Source organism: Saccopteryx bilineata, chromosome 1, assembly GCF_036850765.1.
Source record: "Saccopteryx bilineata isolate mSacBil1 chromosome 1, mSacBil1_pri_phased_curated, whole genome shotgun sequence".
Classification (NCBI taxonomy): Eukaryota; Metazoa; Chordata; class Mammalia; order Chiroptera; family Emballonuridae; genus Saccopteryx; species Saccopteryx bilineata.
The window spans coordinates 92,968,093-92,993,084 of NC_089490.1; the positions used below are offsets into that span (position 1 = coordinate 92,968,093).

General features: G+C 48.2%; 1 protein-coding gene across 10 annotated transcripts in view; it reads left to right on the forward strand.

Moving 5' to 3' along the window:
• The window catches only part of LARGE1 (LARGE xylosyl- and glucuronyltransferase 1), a 565,935-nt gene that overhangs the window by 441,934 nt on the left and 99,009 nt on the right, over positions 1-24,992 (forward strand). For all 10 annotated transcript variants that reach the window (XM_066259855.1, XM_066259874.1, XM_066259835.1 and 7 more), the window contains one exon: positions 7,410-7,514. In XM_066259855.1, the coding sequence (XP_066115952.1) occupies positions 7,410-7,514 (105 nt within the window). The remainder of the gene's footprint in view (positions 1-7,409; positions 7,515-24,992) is intronic.

A 24,992-nucleotide genomic window follows, 5' to 3' on the forward strand; every position in this document is an offset into this window, starting at 1 on the left:
CTACAAAAGGCAACTGTTACGCAACACTTTTCTCACTGCAGTTGAAAACAAAAAAAAAAAATCAGTACAACAAGCACAATCGTACATGCAGTTTACTCAGTGTCACAAAACGACCAGAAACTGTAGTTCGCATCACAACTGCTGTTAACTAAGCTAATATCTAGCTAGGATGCTAGAGAAATGAAAAATACAAGTAGGCCCCTAGGCTTACTTAATTTTATCCAAAATATTTTGAACTTCGTGGATTAGTCTGTGGGCCGCACAAAATTGTTCGGCGGGCCGCATCCGGCCCGCGAATTTGAGACCCCTGCTCTAGGGCAAACCCACAAGGCACCATGGGTTAGGGGTTCAGAGTAATGCTGGGAGCTGATTGGTTGAAGATGAGATATGGGTAAAGAATCATTTTTTCAGGTCTTGAGGTCAGTTCTGAGATCTTTTTCGATGACCCTCTGTCTGGTTCTGTGGGAAGGTAGCTAGGGGGTCATTTCACATTAAAGCTCAGGAGCTGAAACGTAAGTCAGAGAGGTCCAGACAGTGTGATCATTCGTCAGGTCTCAGCTACTGTCTTAAGCTGGCTTGAGCGTTGCTGATTATCAGGAGAATGGGGGTGGGGGATGGGTAACCTAGGTCTCTAGGGATGGGGATTGGAGAGATGATTTCTAGAGCTAGGATTTAAAACTAAATGTAATCAAAGTCATAGGACCCTCAGTTTCATAGCTAATGTCAGCACTTGAATGGGAAGACTTAGACATTATGAACAATGACTAATGGAAGAAGAGAAATGCCTTTAGTAGAATGTCCACCATGCGCCAAGCACTCTACATGTATTATTTTATTTGAGCTGTGCATCCTTTCTGGGAGGCAGGAGGTAAATTCTGTTCTCTCCCTCTAAGATAAAGAAGTTGAGGCTCAGAAAAGTTACACCTTGCTCAAGCATACAGAACTGGAACTAAAACCCTCTTTCGGGATCAAAAACCCCTTTTCTGATTTACCATGCTGCCGTCCTCACACCTGGTGGGTGAATGCCCGGCCTGCCCTTTCCACGCCTCCTGTGCCACAGAGAAGCCTCACCAAGCCCTCCTCCTGGGCCTCATCTTTGATCAGTGCTAGCTGTGCCGTGAGCCAGAGCTGAGGAAGGAGGAGGAGGAGAGTTCCCAGCCTGGAGCCATCCGTCTGCTGGCTGGTGACAGGACACCAGGGCCCCAGCAGAATAGCAAGCTTGTTGGCTCTTGTCTGGCTGTTAGTGGTGATGTATGAATAAGCAAAGAAGACAGCTTCATTTTCATAAGTTAACTTGTGCCTAGAGTAAGGGAGCTGGGGAACAGTGCACTTCATCATAACCACAGGGCCAGCACGGAAAACAATGACAAAGCCTTTTCCGTTAGTCACAGTGTCTTATTCTAATAACTCCTAAGAAGAGGAGAGCGCGGAGTGCTGTGATGCGGAGGGAGGCAGCCCTCGGTCGGTCGGGCGAGCCCTATCATCTCCCCAAGAGGACTCCCTGGGGATTCTGCCTCCTAATGGCATGTCAGGCCCAGGATGTGTTCGCCTCGCCAAGGGTAAGGATGTAGACCAGCAATCTTCAACCTTTCTCATCTCACGGCACACTTGAACTAATTACTAAAATCCTGCAGCACACCAAAAAAATGAATATTTTGCCAATCTACCAGGAAAAAAATAGGGACAGTTTTGACTCATTCACACCAGACAGCTACTATTGTGTTGGCGGTTGTCTTTTTTTTTTTTTTTTTTTGACAGTCTAAGGAAAAGATGTCTGAGCCCCTAACTAAATAGTCAGGTACTGCATGTTTTAAAAATTCTTACAGCACACTGAGAATTGCTGATTTAGATATTAGCCTTTTGTAAAGCCAGAAGCCAGGGCCACTATCACAGCAGTCCGGCTCATGCAGGTTCGCATTGGATTCGGACAGTCGGTAAAGAAACAATGGAGCCAAAAACTGATGGGCCATAGTCTTTAATCCTAGCTTGCACTCGGCGGGCAAGCAAAAAACACACACTGGGCTCCAAAACCCACTCACATTCAGTGCTCACAAAGCTACTGACTTATCCGAGTTTCCTAGAATCAAAGGTTTCTAGCTCACCAGCCTTATCCTCCTCAGTTCCCCATCTCCTTCCTTATCCCAGATACAAACTCTGCACAAAATGGCATCTCACTCAGCACTCTGCCATCTTGGCTGCTTCTCCTGGCCACATGGCCTCTTTCTGCTCTCTGCTCTTTGCAGACCAGGGTGTAGGTAGCACCTGGCTAGTGAGCTGGGATTTGGCAGAGCTGTAGAAGATGACCCGTCTCACATGCGCTTTAACAGGGGACCGAGGGACTCTCTGCCTAGACGGGTGTTATGGGACAGCACCATTACCAGAAAAGTTTTGGGGGAAGCTTGGGAGTTTGGAGTCTGCCGAAGGGAAGGGCAGGGAGGCCCCCAGTGCAGGAGCGCTGGGGTAGATGACTGCGGCCTGCGAGGGGCCAAGCGGGTTTCTCTCCCCCGTCCCCGGGAGCAGTTAATCCCTGGCCTCCCCTCCTCTGACCGGGCAGGGTTCCTGTCCCTGCAAGTGCCACACTGCTTCATAATTGTTCATCTGTCTCCTCTTCTCGCTCCCTCTAGGGCAAGGACTGTGTTATTCTGTCTTTGATTCCTTAGTATTTTGTGTGGTATCTGACACAAAGCAAATTCTTAATCAGTGTTCACCTCAACCAAAGTCGAGGCAGAGTAAGGATCATGTCAACTAAGGAAGAGAGGAGACCCTTGAGATTGCAATGTCTGAATCCAAGCAGATGGGGCAGTATATAGGGCCAGAGAGTTCTCTGTATAAAGATAAGAGCAAGTACTCACTGAACATATCACTGTTTTCTAGGCATTGTCACTGGTGACATGTGAAGAAGCAAAAAACACATCTCCGTTTTCACGAATTAGCTTGTGCTTTGAGGGGAAAAGGAATTCTGATGTGTATACTATTTATTAACTCCATTTTACAAATGAGTAAAGAAACAGGCACAGAGAGGTTAAGTAACTTGCCGAAGGTCACACAGCAATTCAGTGGAGGAGCTAGGATTTGAACCTGAGCTGTCTGGCTCTGGCATTCATCTCCTTCACTACTTATTCAAGAAGCATAACCCTGGAACCCACCACTGATTTCTGCTGGTGCAGGAGCTAGACTGAGATGCCATGTGAAGTTCCTGTGTGTTAGTGGCCCCTGGCTAAAACAGGGGCAGAGCTTCCAGACTGTGGGTAATTCTCAACCTGGAATGTGCATCTGAATGACCTAGGGATTTTTTTCAAATGCAGATTACTAGACCCAATGGCTAGAACTCTTATTTAGATTCGTTGGGGTTGTGGGAATTAAATTACTTCTCCCTCAGTCCCACATACTGAACAGTTGAGAGATAAGATAAAAGAATAAGAGCAGAATGTCACCTTATTTTACTGATAAGAGTTAAATTGGAAGAGTTGGCACCTGGGAGAAGAAAGGAGCAAACCCCTTCATCTGTTCTTTGAAACTGTCAGTCAGGTACCTCCTCCCATGCCCGTGGGGCAGAGCAAGGGTTGGTGCAGGAAGCCAGGAACTCCTTCCTTCTGGAAACCGGGCAGGTAGGGGGAAGCAGCCTTCTGGTCACAGTTAACTTTCAGGTTGAGGCCTAGGAGCCTGCACATTGAACAAGAATCCCAGGTGTTTCTGAAGCAGGTGGCCCTCAGACCACCCTTAGAGAAAGTTCTAGAGTGATTTAATTGTTGTGCTAGGTGACCTCCAAAGAAAACTATGTGAGCGGCTTCAGGAGCTTACCGCTTGGACTGTGATATTTAAATAAAGCTCTCACTTGTATAGTGCTTACAATGTGCCAGCCCCTGTTCTGAGCACCCTCTGCAGAGGAAGTCGTTGACACATGAAATCACAACAGCCCTAAGAGTTAGACACAGAGGTGGAGAGAAGTGAAGTGATTTTCCCCAGGGTGCAGGGGCCGGGACTGGAGCCGGACGGGCTGACTGCAGTCTGCACTGGCCCCCCTCTGGCTGCTGGCTGCGCTGCAGCACCTGGTTCCCTGTGCGGGGACGCAGACCTCCTGCGGTGGGCTACGCTGAGCTCGGGATTCTCAAGACCATGTGCAGATCCCAGCTATTGTTTTCATCATCCACAGAGCAGTTAATGAGTCCATCTAAGATAGCACAATGAAGTCTTAGTAGCTGTGTATTATTTTGCTTTCTCAACCAGTGGATATTAAAATTACAGCTATCACATTGCTAATTAAGGATGTTATTTTCTTAACCTTTTTTATTTATTTATTTTTTTTTTAAAATTTTTCTGAAGCTGGAAATGGGGAGAGACAGTTAGACAGACTCCCGCATGCGCCCGATCGGGATCCACTGGGCATGCCCACCAGGGGATGACGCTCTGCCCACCAGGAGGCGATGCTCTGCCCCTCCGGGGTGTCACTCTGTTGCGACCAGAGCCATTCTAGTGCCTGGGGCAGAGGCCAAGGAGCCATCCCCAGCGCCGGGGCCATCTTTGTTCCAATGGAGCCTCGCTGCGGGAGAGGAAGAGAGAGACAGAGAGGAAGGAGAGGGGGAGGGGTGGAGAAGCAGATGGGCGCTTCTCCTGTGTGCCCTGGCCGGGAATCGAACCCGGGACTTCTGCACGCCAGGCCGACGCTCTACCACTGAGCCAAACGGCCAGGGCCTTATTTTCTTAACCTTAAAGACAGCTGGTGTACAGGAAAGGGCTGTGTGCCACCGTCGTAAGAAATTCAGCCCAAGCCCAAACTGAGAGAAGAGGGATCTGGGTAATATTCTTTGGGATAACATGACTTGAGGTTTACTGTGCGAAGTACTTCTCTAGAGGATAAGACCTTGAGTTCAAGCCTCCAGCAGAGCAGCCAATGTCAGGGATGCTTTTGGAGCTGCCACCCCACCTTTGCAGTTTTCCACGCAGGAGAGGAAGATGCCAAAGTCCCCAGGGCTGAGTGGGAGGGTGCGTTCACATTGGTGAAATGCTTTGTGCCTTCAGAAAAGTGGGGACACTGAGACACTCGTATTGGTGGTCTCCCAGTCGGGAGAAGTTCGCTCGCCAGATATCATTTATTTAGCAGACACTTCCTAGCGCCTTTTGTGTGTTAGCTACGATGCAGTCCTTGCCCTTGGACTGGGGTAGAGACAGCTATTTACAGGTGAGATGTGGGTGTTCCTGGCTGTCACCCACTCTTTTCCACAGGGTGTAAGTCTGCTGGGATTTTTCCCATCTTACATAGAAATGAAGGTGAAGTGATCATTCAGACTTGGGGTAGTCCTAGGCAGCACTCTGCGGGACATGGGCCGGAAGGATTAGGGTGGGGGGTTGGCAGGGGCCAAGGGCAGTTCCTACCCTGCGAGAGGTGGATGAGCGGACACACTGGTGAGAATTTCAGCTACAGAACTCTAGATGCTCCTGTGTCAGGAATGAAGTGTGGCTCGTAAAATATTTGTCTGAGGAAGTGGATTGAGACAAAATACCATGCGTGGAATGCCAGAATACAGAAATTGGACTTGCAGAGAGTTGAAGATTACCTTACCTGAAATCCAGATGAGATGTTACCCTAAATTCCATAAAAGATCATTATCCCTTTGTCAATTTGGAGCACATGGCACCCTTCATCGTACCAAAGAAAATTATAGCATCAACCTGGGGTCACTAATAATTTTGAACCCGTGCCCCCAAGGAGTCCGCTTCCTCTTTACATCACAATCTCTGTGTCAGGTTATTCCATGGGCTCTCTAACGAGGTCACAGACAGCTTCAGGACTGAGTCCACACCTGTCTTTTCTGAGGGCACCACGCCTTTCAGATCTAATTGTTTTGCGTGAACGTCCCAAGCTTGTTGCACGTGAAAATGCTGGGCTTTTCCTGAATTGGTGATGTGTTTTTCTGAGGGATTCTACAAGTTTTGGATGTGATCACATAGCATGACAAAGTGGGTAGTAGTGTTTTTCCCATGCCTGTAATTTTTATATTTGTGCTGGGGTGTTGATTCAGATAGGGGCTCGATAAATTGATCAAATAAATTACAGCAAACCCACACGGCACCATTGCAGGGAGCTGTCATCACACCGAGGGAGTTCTGAGTCACCCAGCCCAGCACTCCTAGAAAACCACTGTTTTCTTAACAGCAGCTGCTGGGCTCTCGTTGGGTCAGGAAGGTCTTTGCTTCTCATATTGGTAAGGAGGTACCAGATAGCTGCGGAAGAGAACAATTATTAGTCATGTGACCTTTAGCACATTATTTAGACTTTCTAAGCTCCAGTGTCTCTTTGTATAAAATGTGGATTTATTGTTTCTATCATAAACCTTTGTCATAAGGTCAGTAGTAATGCATTGAGACAGCAGGAAGAATCTGGGGTCAGACAAACAGAATTATGTGCCGGCTCCATCTCCAGTTGTGCAAATCTCAGTTCTACACAAGCCTCGTTTTCCCAGTCTGTAAAATGGTATTGATACTAATTCCAAGAGAAGACGTTGGCACGATAGGGTCATCTAATGCAGTGTTTTTCAACCACCGGTCCACCAGAAATTTCATGCCAGTCTGTGAAAGCTTGAACCACTCTGATATCACTGGCTCTGTAATCTTCAGGCAACATCAGGGAGGTCCACTCTCACAGACCAGCAGTTAGAAAACACTGGTCAAATGGAAGGCAGTTGAATCTGATGTCTGATTTACCCTACTTAACAGGCCCAGCAATTTGCTCAGGGGACAGAGAAACAATTGTTCCTCTGCAATACACTCCTGAGTTGATGTGATGTTGACATGATGCTTGCTGACCGTAAGGGTGAAAACACTGTGAGAAGATGGCCAAAAGGTGGCTCTTCTCTATGGGTGCCCATGTCATTAAACAGGGGTCACTGCTTCCTCTCTGCTGTGAAAAAAGCATCTCGACTCATGGCCAGAAAGCCAGGAAATTAGTACATAATGGGAAGCATTAGAAACGGACCACTTGAAGAATAGTATGTCAATAAATATATATTGCAAGAGGTAAGGGATGGATGGAAGGAAGGAAGGAAGGAAGGAAGGAAGGAAGGAAGGAAGGAAGGAAGGAAGGAAGGAAGGAAGGAAGGAAGGAAGGTTGGTTTGGGATTCTGGCTTTATCACAGATTAACAGAATGTCCTCGGGCAACTCAACTAACTGTTCTGGGTGACCTCCCTTTTTTCTCCATAAATAGAATTATAAAAACAGATGGGCTGCCTACGTGTGAGAATTAAATAGGTTAATACAAGTTAAGCACTTAGGTCAGAGCCTATCAGTTAATAAAAACTCCCAGTAGTTAATGTTACTGTTATGAGTTCCCGTTATTCTGTCTCCTGTCCAGTGCTCACTGACTCATGTGGTTTGGCACTTGTAAGACCTTGGCATTCTCTGTCCCTCGCAGGTCAGCAGGTCCTGGGCTTGGTAGAGAACCAGAGTGACTGGTACCTGGGAAACCTGTGGAAGAACCACCGCCCTTGGCCAGCCCTTGGGAGGGGCTACAATACAGGTAAGACAGGAGAGGGCGGGGAAGTGGGGGTGGTTACAGAGGGTGCTGTGGGGACGCAGGCTCCTTCCTGGGGAGGAGAGGTAAGCCACAGCACAGGTGAAGGCCATCTTGCTGCCACTACAGGCAAAGTAGCTGTGAGGCTGTGGCAGTCTGCCAGGGTCTCACCAAAGAGCCCCTCTCCTCGCTGACCTTCGGAGCAGATCCTGGGTCTGTATGAGTGTGACTCAAGGGCGCCTTGGCTCCATTAATATACACAAGAGACCGTTCCGCAGTGATGAAGAACTCCAGCGTTTCAGTTTCTTAACACGATGGGAATTTATTTTCCTCGCTCACACGCTTGTCCACTCTAGGTCCCCTGGGACCCGTGCCCACTCTAGGCGTTCGGGCTCACCTGGGTGTTCACTAACTTGCAGAGGGAGGAACATAGCAGATGACCTGTTGACTGAACGTTTCTGCTCAGAAGCGACGTGATTTCTGGTACTATTTCATTGGCTGAAGCATGGCACGTAGCCACGCCAACCTTCAAGGGATGTGAGCAGGCGGAACCTGCTGCCTGGAGGAGAAAAGGCAGAAATGTTGGGTAATCGGTGCTTAGGAGTCCCACAGCCGTTCAACACGGCGTGTCTGAGACCAAGTCCATTGCTCCCCGTCTTGCTAACCCCACACTCGTGTCTCTTCTTTTCTTTCTCTGTTAATAAGTATCACTCATGCGCCAGTTCATTCTTTGTTCAGCCACTGTCTGTTGAGTGATTAGGGTGTGTCAGGCCCAGTGCTGGGTGGGCCGGACACAGCCTGTGGCCCCGTGGAGCGCAGAATCGAGGAGACCAGAGCAGCTGCCCTCTCCTTCGGCTCAGGTCCTGCTGGTGTCCATCTCTGAAACACTTCTGGGTCCTTCTGCCTCCCCCCCTCTCCGTCCTCTTTGCCACTGCTTTGTTCCCTGTTCTCAGAGGAGACAGACCCATGGCTTTGCCAGGACTAGAACTTGGAGCTTAGAGAGCAGTAGGGTGGGTCAGGCCCAAAGGTGCTTGGACCTGGCCTCTGAGACCTGCTGTCCTGGGGCGGGGCTGGTGTCTTCAGGGCACGGCGCCACCTGGTGGGGATAGGTAAAGCCTGTGTTGGAGGCTATCGTGGGAAGGGCCAAAGAGTGGACTCTGAGAGCCCAGGGTCAGACTCCAGAGAGGTCAGGTACGAACACAGGACCTCAGAGGCCAAAGGGGAAAAAAGGCTGAAAATCAAGTTTCCAGAGGTAAACGTTCAGAGGTGGGGTCAGAGTGGGGTCAAAGCTGGGCTAGGACAAGGAAGGAAAGGTCCAGAGTCAATGTGCTGAGCAGCCAGAGGTGGCAGTGAGGGAGCCCTGTATGGAAGGCCATCCTTTGACATGGGGGACATTCCTTTGCTGACATTGCTCAGAGTCACCAGGCAGCCTGACTCTCTGTAATGTAGTCCTGCGACAACGACCAGACACCAGGTGGTATAGTCAAGAAGTTACAAGTGAAGAATTTTAACCACCTGCCCCTCACCTGCCTCCTGGAGGCTCCAGGCTCTGCTGGGCATTAACCCTTGAGTTGCAGGATGGTGGGGAATTCTGGGGAGTCCCGAGAAGCGTGGGAGGGGTAGAGGGCACTCCAGGGACTCAGAGCAGCAGCTCTTCTTAGCTGCTTTGGCAGCATTTCAGTATTTTCTGAATGGGTAAAGCAGTGCCTCTGCGCTCCAGCTGAGCCCTGTGCCAGGTGCTCTGTGCTCTTGTGGGTGTTAATCTCATTTGATCCTCACCCCAGCCCCAGGGGGCAGGTGCTGTTCTTATCTCTGTTTTATACACTGGGAACTGAAGCTTAGAGAGTTTACTGATAAGTAAGGAGGCTGCTGTGTTAACTACTAACTTAAACTTCCTAGCGTGACCTTGAGTGGCTTTGGGATGAAGAATCCTTTTGATCATGTAACATCCTAGGCTCTACCCTTGAAGGGTCCTGTGGGGGAATCTGCCCTATGAGAAGGCTCCTGGATGTTTCCAGAGCAGAAGGTCCAGGAGTCTGCTCCAGTGAAACGTGGTGCTGTCCGGCCTTCCAGCAAGCCCCCTGGGGGCCTCTGAGGCAGGACCCACTAGGAACACAGTGGCTAATGGGAGGGCCCCCGTGCTTTCCTCTGGTTCACCCCATGTTGATCTTTGGTGCCTGGGGTCCAGCCCATTCACTCCAGGCTTGGGTAAAGCTGGAGACATCCACGTGTGTCGGGTGGGGGAAGAGAAATCTCCAACAAACCCTGGTGTATATGTAGTTTCTGTCTTCTGCAAGAAAGAATAACAGAAAATGTCACATGGAGGTACACTGCAGAGCCTAAGGGACGCAGCATCGGGGTCGCAATGATCTGTGTAAGACAAAAGTCATGGGTCACCACTCTGGGTTTGCAGGGAGAGGGAAAATATAGCATGCTGGGGAGTTTATTATGACAAATGTGACATGTCCCCTCCCACTCTTCCCAATTTGCCTCATCGTGTGAGGTCAGGAGACCTCCAAGTATGCAAACCCCCTCTGGCTCCTACTCGAAATGCCAAGGCAGTGAGCTACTTCCCTTCCTGCTCTGCCAGCAGGGCAGAGCGGATGGGGAAAGGCCCTGTTAGAGCCATGTGTCCATATACAGAAGCCAGTGACACCAAGCGATCATTATGAAGGGATTTCTGCGACATCGAAACACATTGGCTTTCAGGAGAGGGGTTTGTTATTTTAAGACTAAGGATTGTACCTCACCTGAGTGGGTACATCATGCAGACATTTCGATTCTCGTAGAAATTGAGCCCTAAATCCCAGCCCGTTTCAAACCTCCAGAAGGAGACTCTCCAGCCAAGCCTCGTGTCGGCCTTCAGCCTGGGGTGGGGAAACTGAGGCAGAGCTGCGTTAGAATCCCCGTCCAGCCATTTCGGCTCTGTGTGCTCATCCAACGTGCCTCACCTCCTTGAACCTCGGTTCTCTCCCTGAGAAAATAGGACCGTGAAAGCACCTAGTGCATGAGGATCAACCAGGCAGCTTGTCTAAGGAGCTGCGCCTGGTGTCAGGCACAAAAGTTATTTCCTGGTAAATCTTAGTCCGTGTCGTCTTGTATGCCTCTGCCCCTTTTCTGTCGGGGAATGGAAACCCCTGCTTTAGAAAGCTGGTCATGTGGCTGGCTAAGGTGTGCTAGGGTCTCCTGAACACTTGGATCACAAAGAACCACTACAGTTTTTGCTTCTTGCCAAATATAATGCAGCTGCCTAGCAGTTTTTCTCCTCTCTACCGCTTGGGAAGGTATGCTTTCCATATTATTTTAGAATTTTAAAAAATGATGATTTTAGTTCATGCGTCAGCTTCATGACTGTTGTTTACTTTGTAAGTCTCCCCCAAAAGCATGAGATGTTTGAGTCAGAAGACCTGCCTTGGTGACTTTTCAACTTTGTGCTTTTTGGAAAAGCTACCCAGGCTCTCTGAGCCTTGGGATCCTCCTGTGTAACCTGAGAATGAGACCCCCCCCCCCCCCAGAGCCACTGTGCTGTGCTGATCCTGGGGCTATCAATAGTAAACGCAAGTGCATTGGGAAGCTGGCTGCAGTTTTCATTTCTCCCCCAGACCTCAGCCTGGCTGCGTAACTATTTTCAAGTAAGTTTGATTCAGCTGCCTTCATCGAGTCGAGCTGCATTCCCCAGGCACCTTACCATGCTTTGTCTTTGTTAAGCCATAGAATTTTCTTGTTAATATAGGCATTCTCCCTCAAAGAGCTAGCCAGCTTCCCCCTTTTCTCTTTTGTTTTTCCTTCTTCTTCTGTTTTTTATTTTTCTGAACAGGGGATTTGAAAAATTTATTCATTTTATACTCGTGTGAATAAGAATATAGAGGAGGAATATGATCCAGTGGATACGAAAAGTGACTTAGGAGGAAAATTTCATTTTCCTAAAGTTTATTTTTATTGACTTTATTGGGGTGAAACCATACATGTTTTCAGTGTACAACTCAATAAAACATCATCTGCACACTGCATTCCATCTGCTTGGACAAAGCCCACGGGGCCCTAAGAAATTAGGGACGATCTGCTCACCATCTCCCACTCACCCCCTCCGTCCTTAGTAGAGCAGTTTACAACTTAATTCTGTCCTCAGGAGCCGCTGAGCCACAGCAGCTGCTGACGCCCCGCAGCTCCCAGCACAGGGCCCGTGCCGTACTGCTCAGGTAGAATAAAGGGCAACTCCATGCCCTTGCCCTGAGATGGGTTCGTTTCCCATCATTCTGTCCATTCATTGTGTCCTAGGTGCTAGAAGCTGTCATTCACCCAGCATTCAGCTGTCTGCAGGACCTAGATATACACACACACACACACACATACATATATATATACACACACACATATATATTACAGGCTCTTTAAGATTCAACCCCTTCAGTTTTTATGCTTTGCTAGTGACTATCTTAAAAACAAACACTAGCAAAGAAGGGGAAGACAACCTAAAAGTAGAGGTGAGGGAAAGTAGAGGGGAGATGGCAGGTTAATAGAGGTGTGTGTGTGTGTGTGTGTGAGATCTCAGAGTTTACTCAAGGAGGAGGTGTGTCCTCCCCAAGATTAAGGACACAACATTGACCAGAGGATGGGCTTCGGAAACAATTTAAAAATAAAATGTATCTGGTTCCTTTCAGTCCCCAAACTAGGCCACACAGGCAGACGGACACCTGGCACTCCAGGGAGGGAGGACAAGTTTCTCTAGGAATCCTTATCCGCAGGACAGCAGGGTAGGGGCGTGCCAGGACTGGCTCACCTCTGAGGCCAGGGCAAAGTCTGCACCCTGAAGAAGAGGAAGGCAGACACAGGGTAAAATCAGAGGCTGTGAATGCCCTGGCAGTGATTCAAAAGGAGCAAACGTTTGACAGCTTACCAAAGAACTGCTTACTAGCTTTAGTGAGATAACAGTAAGTGTAGGACTTAAGCCTACCCTTCGCTCTGCCTCTGACATCCAGCATTCTGCTGCCCTAGGCAAGTTCCCTCTTAGCTCTGAGCCCTCCCTCTCTCTTGGGTCAAGAACTGAGAGCTCTTCTTGCTCTGAAGGAACATTGTGATTGGATTGTTTCTGCCCGTAATAATTGCATCCAGAGAAACTAGATTTAAATGTAGTGTATTCACTCATTCATTCATCCCATGCTACTGAATGCCTATTTTTCTAGGTGGAAAAGAACTTTAAAAAAAACAGCAATACCAAGAACTTTCCTTCAAGGATATCACAATGTAGTACAGAAGAGTTTGCATATCTACAAATTAATTTAGTGTGATTCGAGCACCTAGCACGATTTGCATTCAGAATTGAACATCAGCCCTGCGGTAAACTCTGAACCAGTGTTGTCTAAGCTCATTCGAGAAGGCATTGCAGGAGATGTTAATATGCATTTAGAAACCGTGGAAGATAAGATTGATACGAAAGATTGAGAAATCTGGTTACTCTATTCTTCCCTTGCAGGTTCAAATTGCATGTTGGTGTATTAGAGATCCCCAGAAGTCAAAAGTAAAGAAAGCCATTCAACCCAGCAGCGTTCTCTATTCTTATTTGATCCTAGAGCTATGGAAACAAGTTTGGGAGAAACTTCCCCTAGACCAGCTCCAGGGCCAGGGATTATCTCATTTTGAGCTCTGTATCCCGGGCTGTCAGTGCAGAAGTGTTTACATGGAGTGTGTAGAATAATCCCATGGAAAGATGCTTGTCTTTCTAGGAATGGTTCAGGCGACACCACACTCAATTTAACTGTCCAGTCTGTTTTTACTGTAAGAGCTCATTCATCTTTCTCCTGTGAGAACCTAGACATCATATCATTGCACCTTCTTTAAAAAAAAATTGTTGATATTAGAGAGATAGGAAGAGAAAGAGAGTCAGAAACACTGATGTGTGCCTATAATACCTTGACCAGGAATCAAACCACGATCTTTGCATATGGGGATGAAGCTCTAACAAACCAAGCTATCCGGCCTGGGCTCATTGCACCTTAGTCAATATCTTTTGTGCCATTTTTTTCTATATAAAGGAATGCTATGTGAGATGACTCCTAGACCTTTCTCCGTCCTGGTTGGTGGACCACCTCTCGATAACTCCAGTTTCTCTTTTTGAGGGAGACACTCTAACCAGCGGAATGTTATGCTGTGGACATGATCAATCTATCAGACCTTCGTGCCTTCCCCTCGACACTTCTGCCCACTTCTCCGAATCTGAACACCTGTTTATAACATCAGCTTTCAGGCCCTAACCCAGGGAGAGAGAATCTGACTCTGTAGAGATGAGGCCGGGTAACTATTATTTTGAACATGTCCTCCACATGACTCTGATGCATAAAGTGGTACCTTGAGATACAAACAGACCAACATATGATTTTTTTTTTAAGATATGAGCTGCAACTCAGTTCGTATTTTTGTTTGAGATCTGAGCGAAATTCCGAGATACGAGTCGTGATTCGGGAAGCTGCCGCTAGTTGGCACGTTAACGCACGGGTCCAGTATTGGCAGTTTGATATACAAGTTGACTGACTTAGGAGCTCGGTTACAGAACAAATTAAATTTGTATCTCAAGCTACCACTGTACTAATGTTTGAGAACCAGGGTCCTAGCACAGACTTTTATTGTCATTTGCACATCAAGCTCACATTGAACTTGAGTTCAACTGAAAAGTTCCATGAATGACTGTTCAGCCAAAGGTTGCCCAATCCCAGACTTCTATAGTAGATTTATTGAGTCTAAAGCACAGACCTTTTATTTATCTCTAGTGGGTTTTATCTGATTTAGGCCAATCTTTGCACCATTTTACTTTACCTTATTTTAATTCCCCACTTAGGGTCATCCACGAAGAATAATGACAATGCCTTCTGTTCATTCATCCGGTGGTCATGCCCTGTTTTTGTAACACATATTTTGAATGTCTCTTTTACAATCCTGAAATAAAATTCATAGATTATCTCTATTACACTGTCTACCCAATATAATTTCCAAAAAGAAAAAATCAATGTAGTGCCCTGACTATAACATAAAAGAAGAAATAAAAGAAGTTAATTTACTATAAAATAATATTGACTTCAACATGTAATTGCTCAGTCTTAGCAACTGTGGAAGACCAAATGAAGGGGTCAGAGGCTCCCAGGCCAGGGTCCAGGATAGGGTGACCACTGCAACTACAGAAGGGTACTGGTGGGGCACTCGCCATCACACTCCTGAGTAGGCCTTTGCCATCTGGGAGAAATTTTTCCAAACTAGTGAACAACTCTTGATAAAGTGTCAGATAATAGGAAGTACCATCTTTCCTTGATTTGTAGTCCAAGTTCAGGGCCTATGAAAACCATGAATAGCCTGACCAGGTGGTAGAGCAGTGGACAGAGCATTGACCTGGGATGCTGAGGTCCCAGGTTCAAAACCCTAAGGTTGCCAGCTTGAGCACAGACTCACAAGCTTGAGCGCAGGGTCATTGGCTTGAGCATAGGATCATAGACATGACCCCATGGTTTCTGGCTTGAAGCCCAAGGTTGCTACCTTGCACAAGGGGTCACTGGCTCAGCTGGAGCCCCCTGGTCAAGGCACATAGAGAGAGCAATCAATGAACAACTAAAGTGCTACAATTATGAGTTAATGTTTCTCATCTGTCTCCCTTTCTCTCTCGCTCTCACTAAAAAAAAAACAAAAAACACTTGGTCTTTTTTCTGTAAGTAGTGTGAGTTTGAGGCTCAGATAGTTATAACAATTATCAACGAATGTTCAGTGGGGCCCATGTGGGATGACCTGGGAGGCGGGAATATTTTTCATGGTGCTAGACTGCCCCAGGAAGGGGCACTGTGCTCTTTGGGGGTTGTCAGTCCAAGGTGTTACCAATGTTCGGTGGGCCGACTCAAGCGCAGAGCCACCGTATGCTCAAGATGTCCCTCAAGGTTGGCGCCAGTGAAGGGGAGGCTGCTCCCTGCCCAGAGCCCCTAGCCTGCTGGAATCCACGCTGTAGTAGTGCTGCCCAGCAACTCTCCAGTTACCTTTCATCTGAGGTTCAGTGATGTTTCCCAAAGCTTGTCCATGTCATATCTGGACCAGAATCTCCTTTGGCCTTAGCTCAGCCTTGAGGCAGGGCCAGTACGTGACAGAGCCTGCTTCCAGTCCTTGTTGGGGGTTCAGTGCTAAGATCTGCCCAGGGGAACTTGGGCAGCCCCTTCCCCAACACTGAGCTAGACAGCTGTGCACCACCTTCTACCCCGGTGCCATCCGTGTATGGTGTTCATATCTCCAGCTCACGGTTACTGGGCATTTACTCTGTGCCAAGCCCTATGCTAAGTGCTTTTCTTGCTTTTTTCCTAAATGCTGCTTACAATTTATTCTTTTTTCCTTTTTCACTTACAGTTGACATTCTCTGTTTATTCATTTCAGGTATATAGCATAGTGGGTAGACATTTATATAATTCACAAAGTGATTCCCCCTGAGAAGTCTGGTACCCACCTGGCGTCACACCCCAAAACAAATACCGTATGATCTCACTGATACATGGACCCTAAAGAACAAAAGATGTGAGCAGACGAAACCGAGACCGGCTCCTAGATAAAGACTAGGGGTGGGGGTTGAGGAGAGTGGGTGCGAAGGTGGAGGAAGGGATGGAGAAGTACAGGTTAGCAGTTATAAAACGGTCACAGGGCTGTGAAGAGCAGCATAGGGACTCTGGTCAGTAATATTGTAATAACTCTGCATACTTTGTCTCATTTAATTCATCCTTTGTAAAGTTTGCATGATTAATCAAAATCTCTCTTTAAAACAGTACTTCAGAATCTTGGCTGCACATCGAAACCATGGGAGGAGACTTTGAAAACCATGGCGTTCACAGACCAGTTAGGACTTCTGAGGAGACCCCTCCAAGGTGGTTTCTAAAACCACGCAAGTGACGTCTACCTCTTAGACATCCTGCCTACTGAGTGGGAACTCTCCCTTATCTGTCCAAAAGCTGCATCGTGGAGACGCCCGTCTGCACTTGAGCACCTCCCTTGGTGCCCCCTTTCTCGAGCCTCTCCCCTCCTGTATCCTGGTGTCCTGGCCATCAACAGGCTCGGGGACTCCATAGCTGTTTGGATCTGTGTACATTCAGTCAGCAAAGAGAGTCTGAGTGTTAGCGTGTTTATGCGTGACGTCAGACCCCGTGCTAGGCTGTGGGGATGCTGGAGGGACGCCCGAGCCCTGGCATCCGGCAGACTGCCGTTGGGGAAGACCTTGAGAATGCCCTCCAGATGCATCGTGTCGTCACAGCACAGATGGCAGGGTCCCCTTCTTCTTCGTGGCTGAGTAATATTTCATTATGTGTGTTTCATCATCTAGCTACCCCACGTTCGTTTTCTTTCCTCTTGCATCCACTGAAGGACATGTAGGCATCCATGCCCTGGCTGCTGACACTAATACTGCAACCAACAGAGGTGTGCAGAGGTGTCTTTAAGATACCGATTTCGTTTCCCTTACAGAGATACCTGTGTTCACTGTGGGAGGTGATGGATGTGTTAATTAATTTGATCTCAGTAACCATTCTACAAGGTTGATAGATGTGTACCAAATCATCACATTTCACACTTTCGATGTATTCACTGGTATGTGTCGATTACTCCTCAATAAAGTTAAATAAAATAAACCTAAAAAAAATAAAAAGATTGCAGAGCAAGTGAAGGAGATTATAATGCAGACGTGCCCAGTCAGAGAGAGCTCTTAGGCTGCCGGGAAAAGGGGGTGCAGAGACATGCCTCCAGCGGTTTATCTGTGCCCCTCTACCCTGTACTTCCGCTCGGGGCTGAGAACCCAGCAAACAGGCCAGCGCCGTCAGAGAGAAACCAGCGTCCTGCTCTTTCCTTTCCCTTAAGAGCTATTCCTGTTGTCCACCGGTGTTCCTAGACACAGCCCTCCTTGTCCCCCTGAGCCCCCAATTGTTGGATCTCCTATTATCGTGCATTGAGCATTTCACCACGGCAGGCCGGATGCGTTTGGATCAGCAAGGCCTGGAGGACCCTGTGTTGGTTGGTTAGCAGAGCTCCGTGGGACTGCTGCAGGGAGAGGTCTCAGCTCCAACAGTTATCCCAGAGAAATCGCCGGTCTCGGCCCGTTGCTGTGCCACAGGCCAGCTGTGCTCGTTGGGCCCACAGGGGTTCATCAGACCGCGTGCCCAGGACAGTGCACACAGACTCATCTTGATGCGTAGTGGAGGCAACGCACAAAGGAGAAACCGTAGCCCTGTCTTCAACAAACCTAGGCTCAAGTTGGAGTGGCCCTGCAGATATGCCAGGGAAACACTGAGTCCTTATTCTTATTCAAAGTCCATTTAATATCTTCCCAGTGTGTGTTTAATCATGTGCAGCGGGGCTGGATGCGTGCCAAGTCTAGCCACCACCTGCTTTTGTTTGTGTCAACCTAGGATTGGTTTGCACATTGCTAAATAATTGAGAAAAAAAAATCCAAAGAGCATATTTTGTGGCACATATAAATGATCTGAAATCCAACCTTCAGTGTCCACTAATAAAGTCTGATGGACATACACACCCACATCGGTCATTTTGGTTTTATCTAGGGCTGCTTTGAGGCTACAATGGCAGAAGTTGAGTAGTTGCAATGAACCTTTTGATTCACAAAGCCAAAAATATAGTATATACTACTGTACACCGGCCCCTGTAGGAAAAAGTTCGCCAGTCGTGGTTTGCAGTTCAGCAGGAAGAGTGTGGTTCAGGGAATCAGCGGACCTGGGTTAGGCAGAATCTTACCTGTGCTGCTTAGTTTTCCATGTCCAGAAAATAGAGGTAATGACACAGTCTTACTAGGCTGCTGTGAGGATTGAATAGCGATCGTAAATATAACTTAAAGCCCAGTGCTCAAGAACTAGGATAGAGGCTCAATAAATATTGGTTACCCCACCCAAACCCCACCTCATGTCTGGTCCTCTGTCCAGATGTTCATAGGACTGTGAGTGGTGTCTCCCTAATTCTCTATTCTGTGATTTGGATAACTGAGAGGAAAGGGATTCCCAGTAGCTTTTATTCTTAGAGAAATACTTGCATTATCTCACTAGACCTCTCTGGCCCCTCATGGCTCTTTCTAACACATAGGTGGGATAGTTCCCACTAATCAAATTTATAAGAAGACATCTCCTGTGAACAGGACAGCCTGCGGATTTGCCCAAACAAGGCTGGCGGAGAGCAGCTAGGCCCATTCATTAGTCCAGTTCAGACCCCAAAGTGTTACCTTCTAGTCAGTTTTTAGTAAGTAGGGGCCTTTGTGTGCCCTGGGACTAATGTTAATAGTCCTGGCTAACATTCACTGAGCGCTTGCTATGCATGTGGCGTTTCGAATGGATTATGATTTGGTTCAGCTTTCCCCAGCAGCCTGGGGGGGCAGGACTCCTGCAGGGCCCCAGCTCACTGGGCACCTTGGCGCTGGTAGCTGATTCTGCAATTCTGCCCGCGTCCTTCCCCCATGCCAGCATGGCATCAGCCCTCACTTCCTGCAGGCCTCTGCTCAGAGATCACCCTCTCAGAGAAGCCTTTGCCAACCGCGCATTTAAAATTTCAGTAGGTCCCCCGCCTAGGACCTCCTCTCTCCCTCCCTTGCTTTGTTACTGGTCGTAGAACATAATGTAAGTTTCACCTACCTGCAAGTCTTAACTCTTCTGTCAGCATGTAGGCTCCATAGGGACAAGGGATTCTGTTTCCAAAGTGGGTTCTGGTACCTAGGAGACTCTCAAAAGATATTGGTTAAATGAAAAAAAAAAAAAAAAACTAACATTACCGTAATGGTTGTAGAGAAGAGGAAAGAGAGGTCTACAGAAGTGCAGCAACGCGTGCCTGGTTACTTGGAAAACAAGCAACGGATCCAGAATTCACCTGCGTCTCAGGCCTCCAAGTCTTTACAGCGCTTCTCTGGTAGCCCCCAGCGGAAATCAAAGCCTTCTCTAGAAGTGTAGCTGCCCAGCAACCAAGAAGACACAACCGCCCGCTCCTCCCATTAAACGTCCCTTGAAGGCGGCCTCCGTGTCACAGGGATTCGGTGCAGATGGGCCATCTCCGGGCTCTCCACCGCTCCAGGCACTGCGCGCTGGGCTTCCAGCTCTCCCAGGCCCCTCCAGTTCCCTAACAGGGCAGGTTTAGCACTTATCATGAGCACACCTGCTGTGTGGCACGGGCTGTTTGGAAGCAATGGGTCCAGAGTCAGTGAGACACACGCTGCCCCCGGGGAGCTCACAGTTGGTGACACGAAGCACCCACATTAACTGTAAATCTTCAAGTCACGGGTGTGACTGGTTTGCGAGCCGGTTTCCCGCAGCTAGTTTCCAGTACCGGCATGCTCAATGTCATCTCGTCACCAGTATTGGAGAATGCGTGGCCTTGGGGGCCAGGGAAAACTGGGTTTGAACCTGGGTCCTTTTTTTTTTTTTTTTTTTTTTTTTTACAGAGACAGAGAGAGGGATAGATAGGGACAGGCAGACAGGAACGGAGAGAGGTGAGAAGCATCAATCATCAGTTTTTCATTGCGACACCTTAGTTGTTCATTGATTACTTTCTCATATGTGCCTTGGCCATAAGGCTACAGCAGACCAAGTGACCCCTTGCTCGAGCCAGCGACCTTGGGTCCAAGCTGGTGAGCTTTTGCTCAAACCAGATGAGACTGCGCTCAAACTGGCAACCTCGGGATCTCAAACCTGGGTCCTCTGCATCCCAGTCCGATGCTCTATCCACTGCGCCACTACCTGGTGAGGCTGAATCTGGATTCTTACTGTCGTTCTTAGTTACTCACTCAACCTTTCTAGGATGTTATACAGAGCAGAGGTCAGAGATATGCCCAGCACAGTGTGGTGACACAGCGGGTGCCCCATGGTCAGCCACTGCCATCTTTAGTTATCTTTGTCACCGTTTATTATTATTCTTCAGCTTCTGAGCCGAGAATTTACCCCGTTATAACAATAGCCTATGGTTTGATTAGTACTAACATGTGTGTTAGTCACTGTGCCAAGCGCCTCTCTAAAGATCCCATCTGCCAAGGGTTTTACTTAATTCTCAATAGTTGTAGGAGTCATTATTTTTTTTTTTTTTTCATAGAGAGAGAGAGGGATAGACAGGGACAGACAGACAGGAACGGACAGAGATGAGAAGCATCAATCATTAGTTTTTCATTGTTGCAACACCTTAGTTGTTCATTGATTGCTTTCTCATATGTGCCTTGACTGCGGGCCTTCAGCAGACCGAGTAACCCCTTGCTGGAGCCAGCAACCTTGTGTTCAAGCTGGTGAGCTTTTTTTTTGCTCAAATCGGACGAGCCCATGCTCAATCTGGTGACCTCAGGGTCTTGAACCTGGGTCCTCTGCATCCCAGTCCAATGCTCTATCCACTGCGCCACCGCCTGGTCAGGCTGTAGGAGTCATTATTAATGCTTATTTTACAGAAGAGGATGCTGAACCAAAGAGCAGTAATTGAGTCCCTCGCTCAAGGTCACACAGCTAGTAAGCGTGGAGCTGATATGTGGATTGATGCCAGTACCTGACTCAACCTTTATGCTTGGCCCCCAGGGAAATCCAAGTGTGGGATCTGAAAGGTGATTATAACCCTGCTGTTACTTTCAAATCAGGCAGGGCAGCAATGAAAAGTACCCAAGCTGGAGTCAAGAGACTTGCCTTCAAATCCTAGTTCTGCCACTGAGTAAGCTTCCTAAGCTAGGCCATTGAGCTCACTCCTCTGAGTCTTTTCCCCATGTAGAAAGGGAAGAGGTTGCTCTAGATGGTGTCCAGGGTCCTTCCCACTCCATGGGCCTCTGATTCCATCAGTGGCTCGTCATTCAGCTTGGGGTGTACCAGAGTCAGCATGCCGTGCCGTTGGACTCAGAAAGAGCTTGGCTGAAATTCCTACTCCACCACTCACCTCTCAGAACCTCACTTTTCTTATTTGTAAAATAAGCATTATCATTTCGATTTAATGGGATAGTCCAGGGGAGTAAGTGGAATAGCATACACATAATAGGGTTCCATCAAGAAATGGATGTGACCAGATAACTGAAGGTATTTTAATAAAGGGCTGTTGTTGGGGTGCGTGGACAGCGTGGAAGGTATGAACGAGGATGCTGAACCCCAGAGACCGGCAGGAGCACTAGGTCGTTACCAGCTCCGGGCCAAGAGCTGCGTATTAGTTTCTTGAAGGGGCTATAACAAAGTGCCACAGACTGCTGGCTTAGACAGAAGAAATTAATTTCCTTACAACTCTGGTGACTAGAAGTCCTGGATCTACATGTCCACAGGATTGATTTGTTCTGAGGCCTCTTTCCTATGCTGTAAGGGGGCTGATCTCCCTGTGCTTCTGTGTGGTCGCCCCACTGTACCTGTCTGTCTGAATTTCCTCTTTTTTATTGACTTTTTGGGGGATGGCATTGGTTAGTAAAATTGTATAGGTTTGAGGTGTATCATTCTATAATATATCATCTGTATCTTGTGTGCTCATCAGCCCAAGTCAGGTTGCCTTCCTTCACCATTCATTTCCCCTTTACCCTCTCTTACCTCTCCCACTCCCCTTCAAATTTCCTCTTATAAGGACACCAGTCATACTGGGGCTCACCCTAGTGACCTCATTTTAACTTAGCGCCTCTCTAAAGACCCCATCTCCAAATTCAGTCACATTCTGAGGCCCATGTTGGGTGGGTTACGACTTCAACATATGAATTTCCGGGACACTGTTCAGCCTAGGGAAGAGACAGTGTTGCCAGAGCCCGTGAGAGCCAGACCGTAGAGATGGCTGCCCAGCGGAAGGTTCAGCGGGAGAGGACGTGGGCACCGTTGGAACATGGCAACCTCGCCCATGCCTGGGGAGGGAGCACACCCTCTTTCTTCCCACCCTCTAGCCTGTGGCCGATGCTTCCCACCAGGAGGGAGCCACAGGGATCCCAGCTGATTTCATCTGAAAGCATGAGTCTCCTGGGCACAGGGCACAGGGAAGGGCAGACAGTGGTCCTGGAGTGGACAGACGGGGAATATCCAGCATGGCCCTGGGCACGTAAGAGGCACTCCCGAAGAATTAGTTCTGTCCATAAGTGGGCGACAGATATGGGGTGAAAACAGAGAAGGCTGTTAGCTCTGCATACCTCAATGCTTGTTTTTTCATTTGTTTTTTGAGAGCAGGAGAAACAGGGAGATGAGAAGCATGAGCTCGTAGTTTCGTCACTTTAGTTGTTCATGGATTGCTTCTCACATGTGCTTTGATAGTAGAGGGGCGCAAGCTGAGCTAGTGACCCCTTGCTTAAGCCAGGGTGACCTTGGACTTCTCACCAGTGACCTTTGGGTTCAAGTCAGTGACCGTGGGATCATGTCGATGATCTCATGCTCAAGCTGGCAAGCCTGCACTCAATCCCACTACTTTGGGGTCTCAAACCTGGGACCTCATTGTCCCCGGTCAGCACTCTGTCCACTGCACCACCACCGGTCAGGCTCTCAGTGGTTGTTTTTGCAGTGAACACTTTTTCTTAGATCGTGCGAATGAGTGAAAAACGGAAATGCACACGTGCCCTTCATGAGGGCTTGCTTTGTTTTAAGTTGGAAATTGCAGAAAGCTCCCTGCCCTCTCTGCGGTCCATCAGCTTGGCGTTCGGTCAGGCTCTCACGCACATTCAACTGGTCGGATTTGCTTGGCCATCTGAGCCATTTTGCCCTTCTTGGTAAGCAAATGAGACATCATCTCGTGCAGCGAAGCATCCAGCCAGACAGGGAGGGAGAGGCAGGCTCATTATTTGTAAAAATAATAAACTCTCCCTGCCAACAAGCTGGTCAGCAGATTGACTTCTATTCAGAGAGGAGTTACTTCTCAGTAACTGATAGAAAGTCCTTGGGGCTGCGGACCCCCCGGGCGAGCTGTCCTTGCCTCCTACATCGACTTCTGGCTTCTCTGAGCATTGTTAAGTCTGCTCCATTTTGTACGGTGGTGATTTTAAGAAGAAAATCTTGGATTCTTTGAATTTCTTCCCCTGTGCAGCTCCAGAAAATGCTTTCATCTTACTGGACGAGACAGGCTGGACAGTCTTTGATAACTAACTACCTTGACTACAGTGGCCAGGGCATGGCCAGATGTCTTTGTTCAGTGTCTCTGATCTCCCAGCTCACGATGGACTGTCAAAGCCTGTCTTGTCTCAGAGCCGGTCCTGCAAGAGACTCATCTCCTGGTGGGATTCCCGGGACAGGAGGAGAGCCCAAACCACAGACCTGTGAGCATTGTCTCTGCCTTCGGTTTGTCTTACCACCTGCTCTCTAAAATGAGCAAAATCACTCCCTTTCTGTGATTTAATGAGTATCTGAAAATATGTCCACATCTGTAAAATGGCAATAATAAGTTTGGCCCAAGACAACAGCCCTAGGGTGTTTGGGAGTCCAGGTACTCTTGTGCGTTTCCCTGAGACGAAGCTAGCGGGCTCAGGGTCTTGGCGCTGTGTCAGCTTCCTGGGATGTCCATAATGAAATGCTGCAAACCGGCGACTTGAAAAGCAATGTATTCTTTCATAGTCCGGGAGGCTGGAAGTCCGCAGTCAAGGTGCTAGCGGGAAGATGCTCCTCTGAAGTCTCTAGGCTGCGACCCTTCCCGGCCTCTTGCTGCTGCTGGCAGCCCCCGGGCATCCCCTCCCTGTGGCAGCAGCACTCCAACCTCCGCCTCCGTCTCCACGGGGCCCTCCTCCCTCTGCATCTGCTTCTGTCTCTTCTCCTCTTCTTATGAGGATATCACCCTGATTTAGTGTGGCTCGTCCCAACTAGATCACGTCTGCAAAGACTTTATTTCCAAATAAAGTCCCATTCACAGGTACTGGGAGTAGGGATTGAGCATACTTCTTGGTATGTGTGGTGCCCAGTTCAGCCCACAACAGCACAGTTCCTCTGCTTGTTCTTTGCAGAGCATCTGGTTAAGAGAAACCACTTGTAGGGTCTCCTCCAGTCTGCACAGCTGCTCAGGAATTATCTCCCTCATCTGGCACATGAGCCTAGAAAGAGGAAGGAAACCTGGGATGAGTTTAAACAGAGGGATTAGAGAGAAGTGAGGAGTTGGGGGAGAGAGAGAAATAAAGCAGAGGGGAGAGGTGAGGGTCTCGGACCCCCGAGCTCTCTTCTCTTTGTGTTGTGTTAGTTATGTTCCTCTAAGCCACCAAGTTAGCATTTCTGAGCCTCAGTTTCCTCTGGGTGGGGTATGAATTTGATGACCTCTGAGAGTTCTTCTAGCGTACTATTCTCTGATTCCATAAAAAGCTAGCCAAGTGGGCAGTGCACACCGTGCACCCAGTAGAAGCCCAGCAGCGTTGAGCCATGGGTTTCACCCCAATAAATGCATAAAGGACTCCTACCAGCCAGCAAGAGAACCCAATAGAAAAATGAACAAAAGACTTAAAAGGGCCCTTCCTGAAAGAGGGTTCTCAGATGGGCGGTTAACATCTGGAAAGGTGCTCAGCTTCATGAGTTATTGGAAATGCAAGTTATAATTCATAAT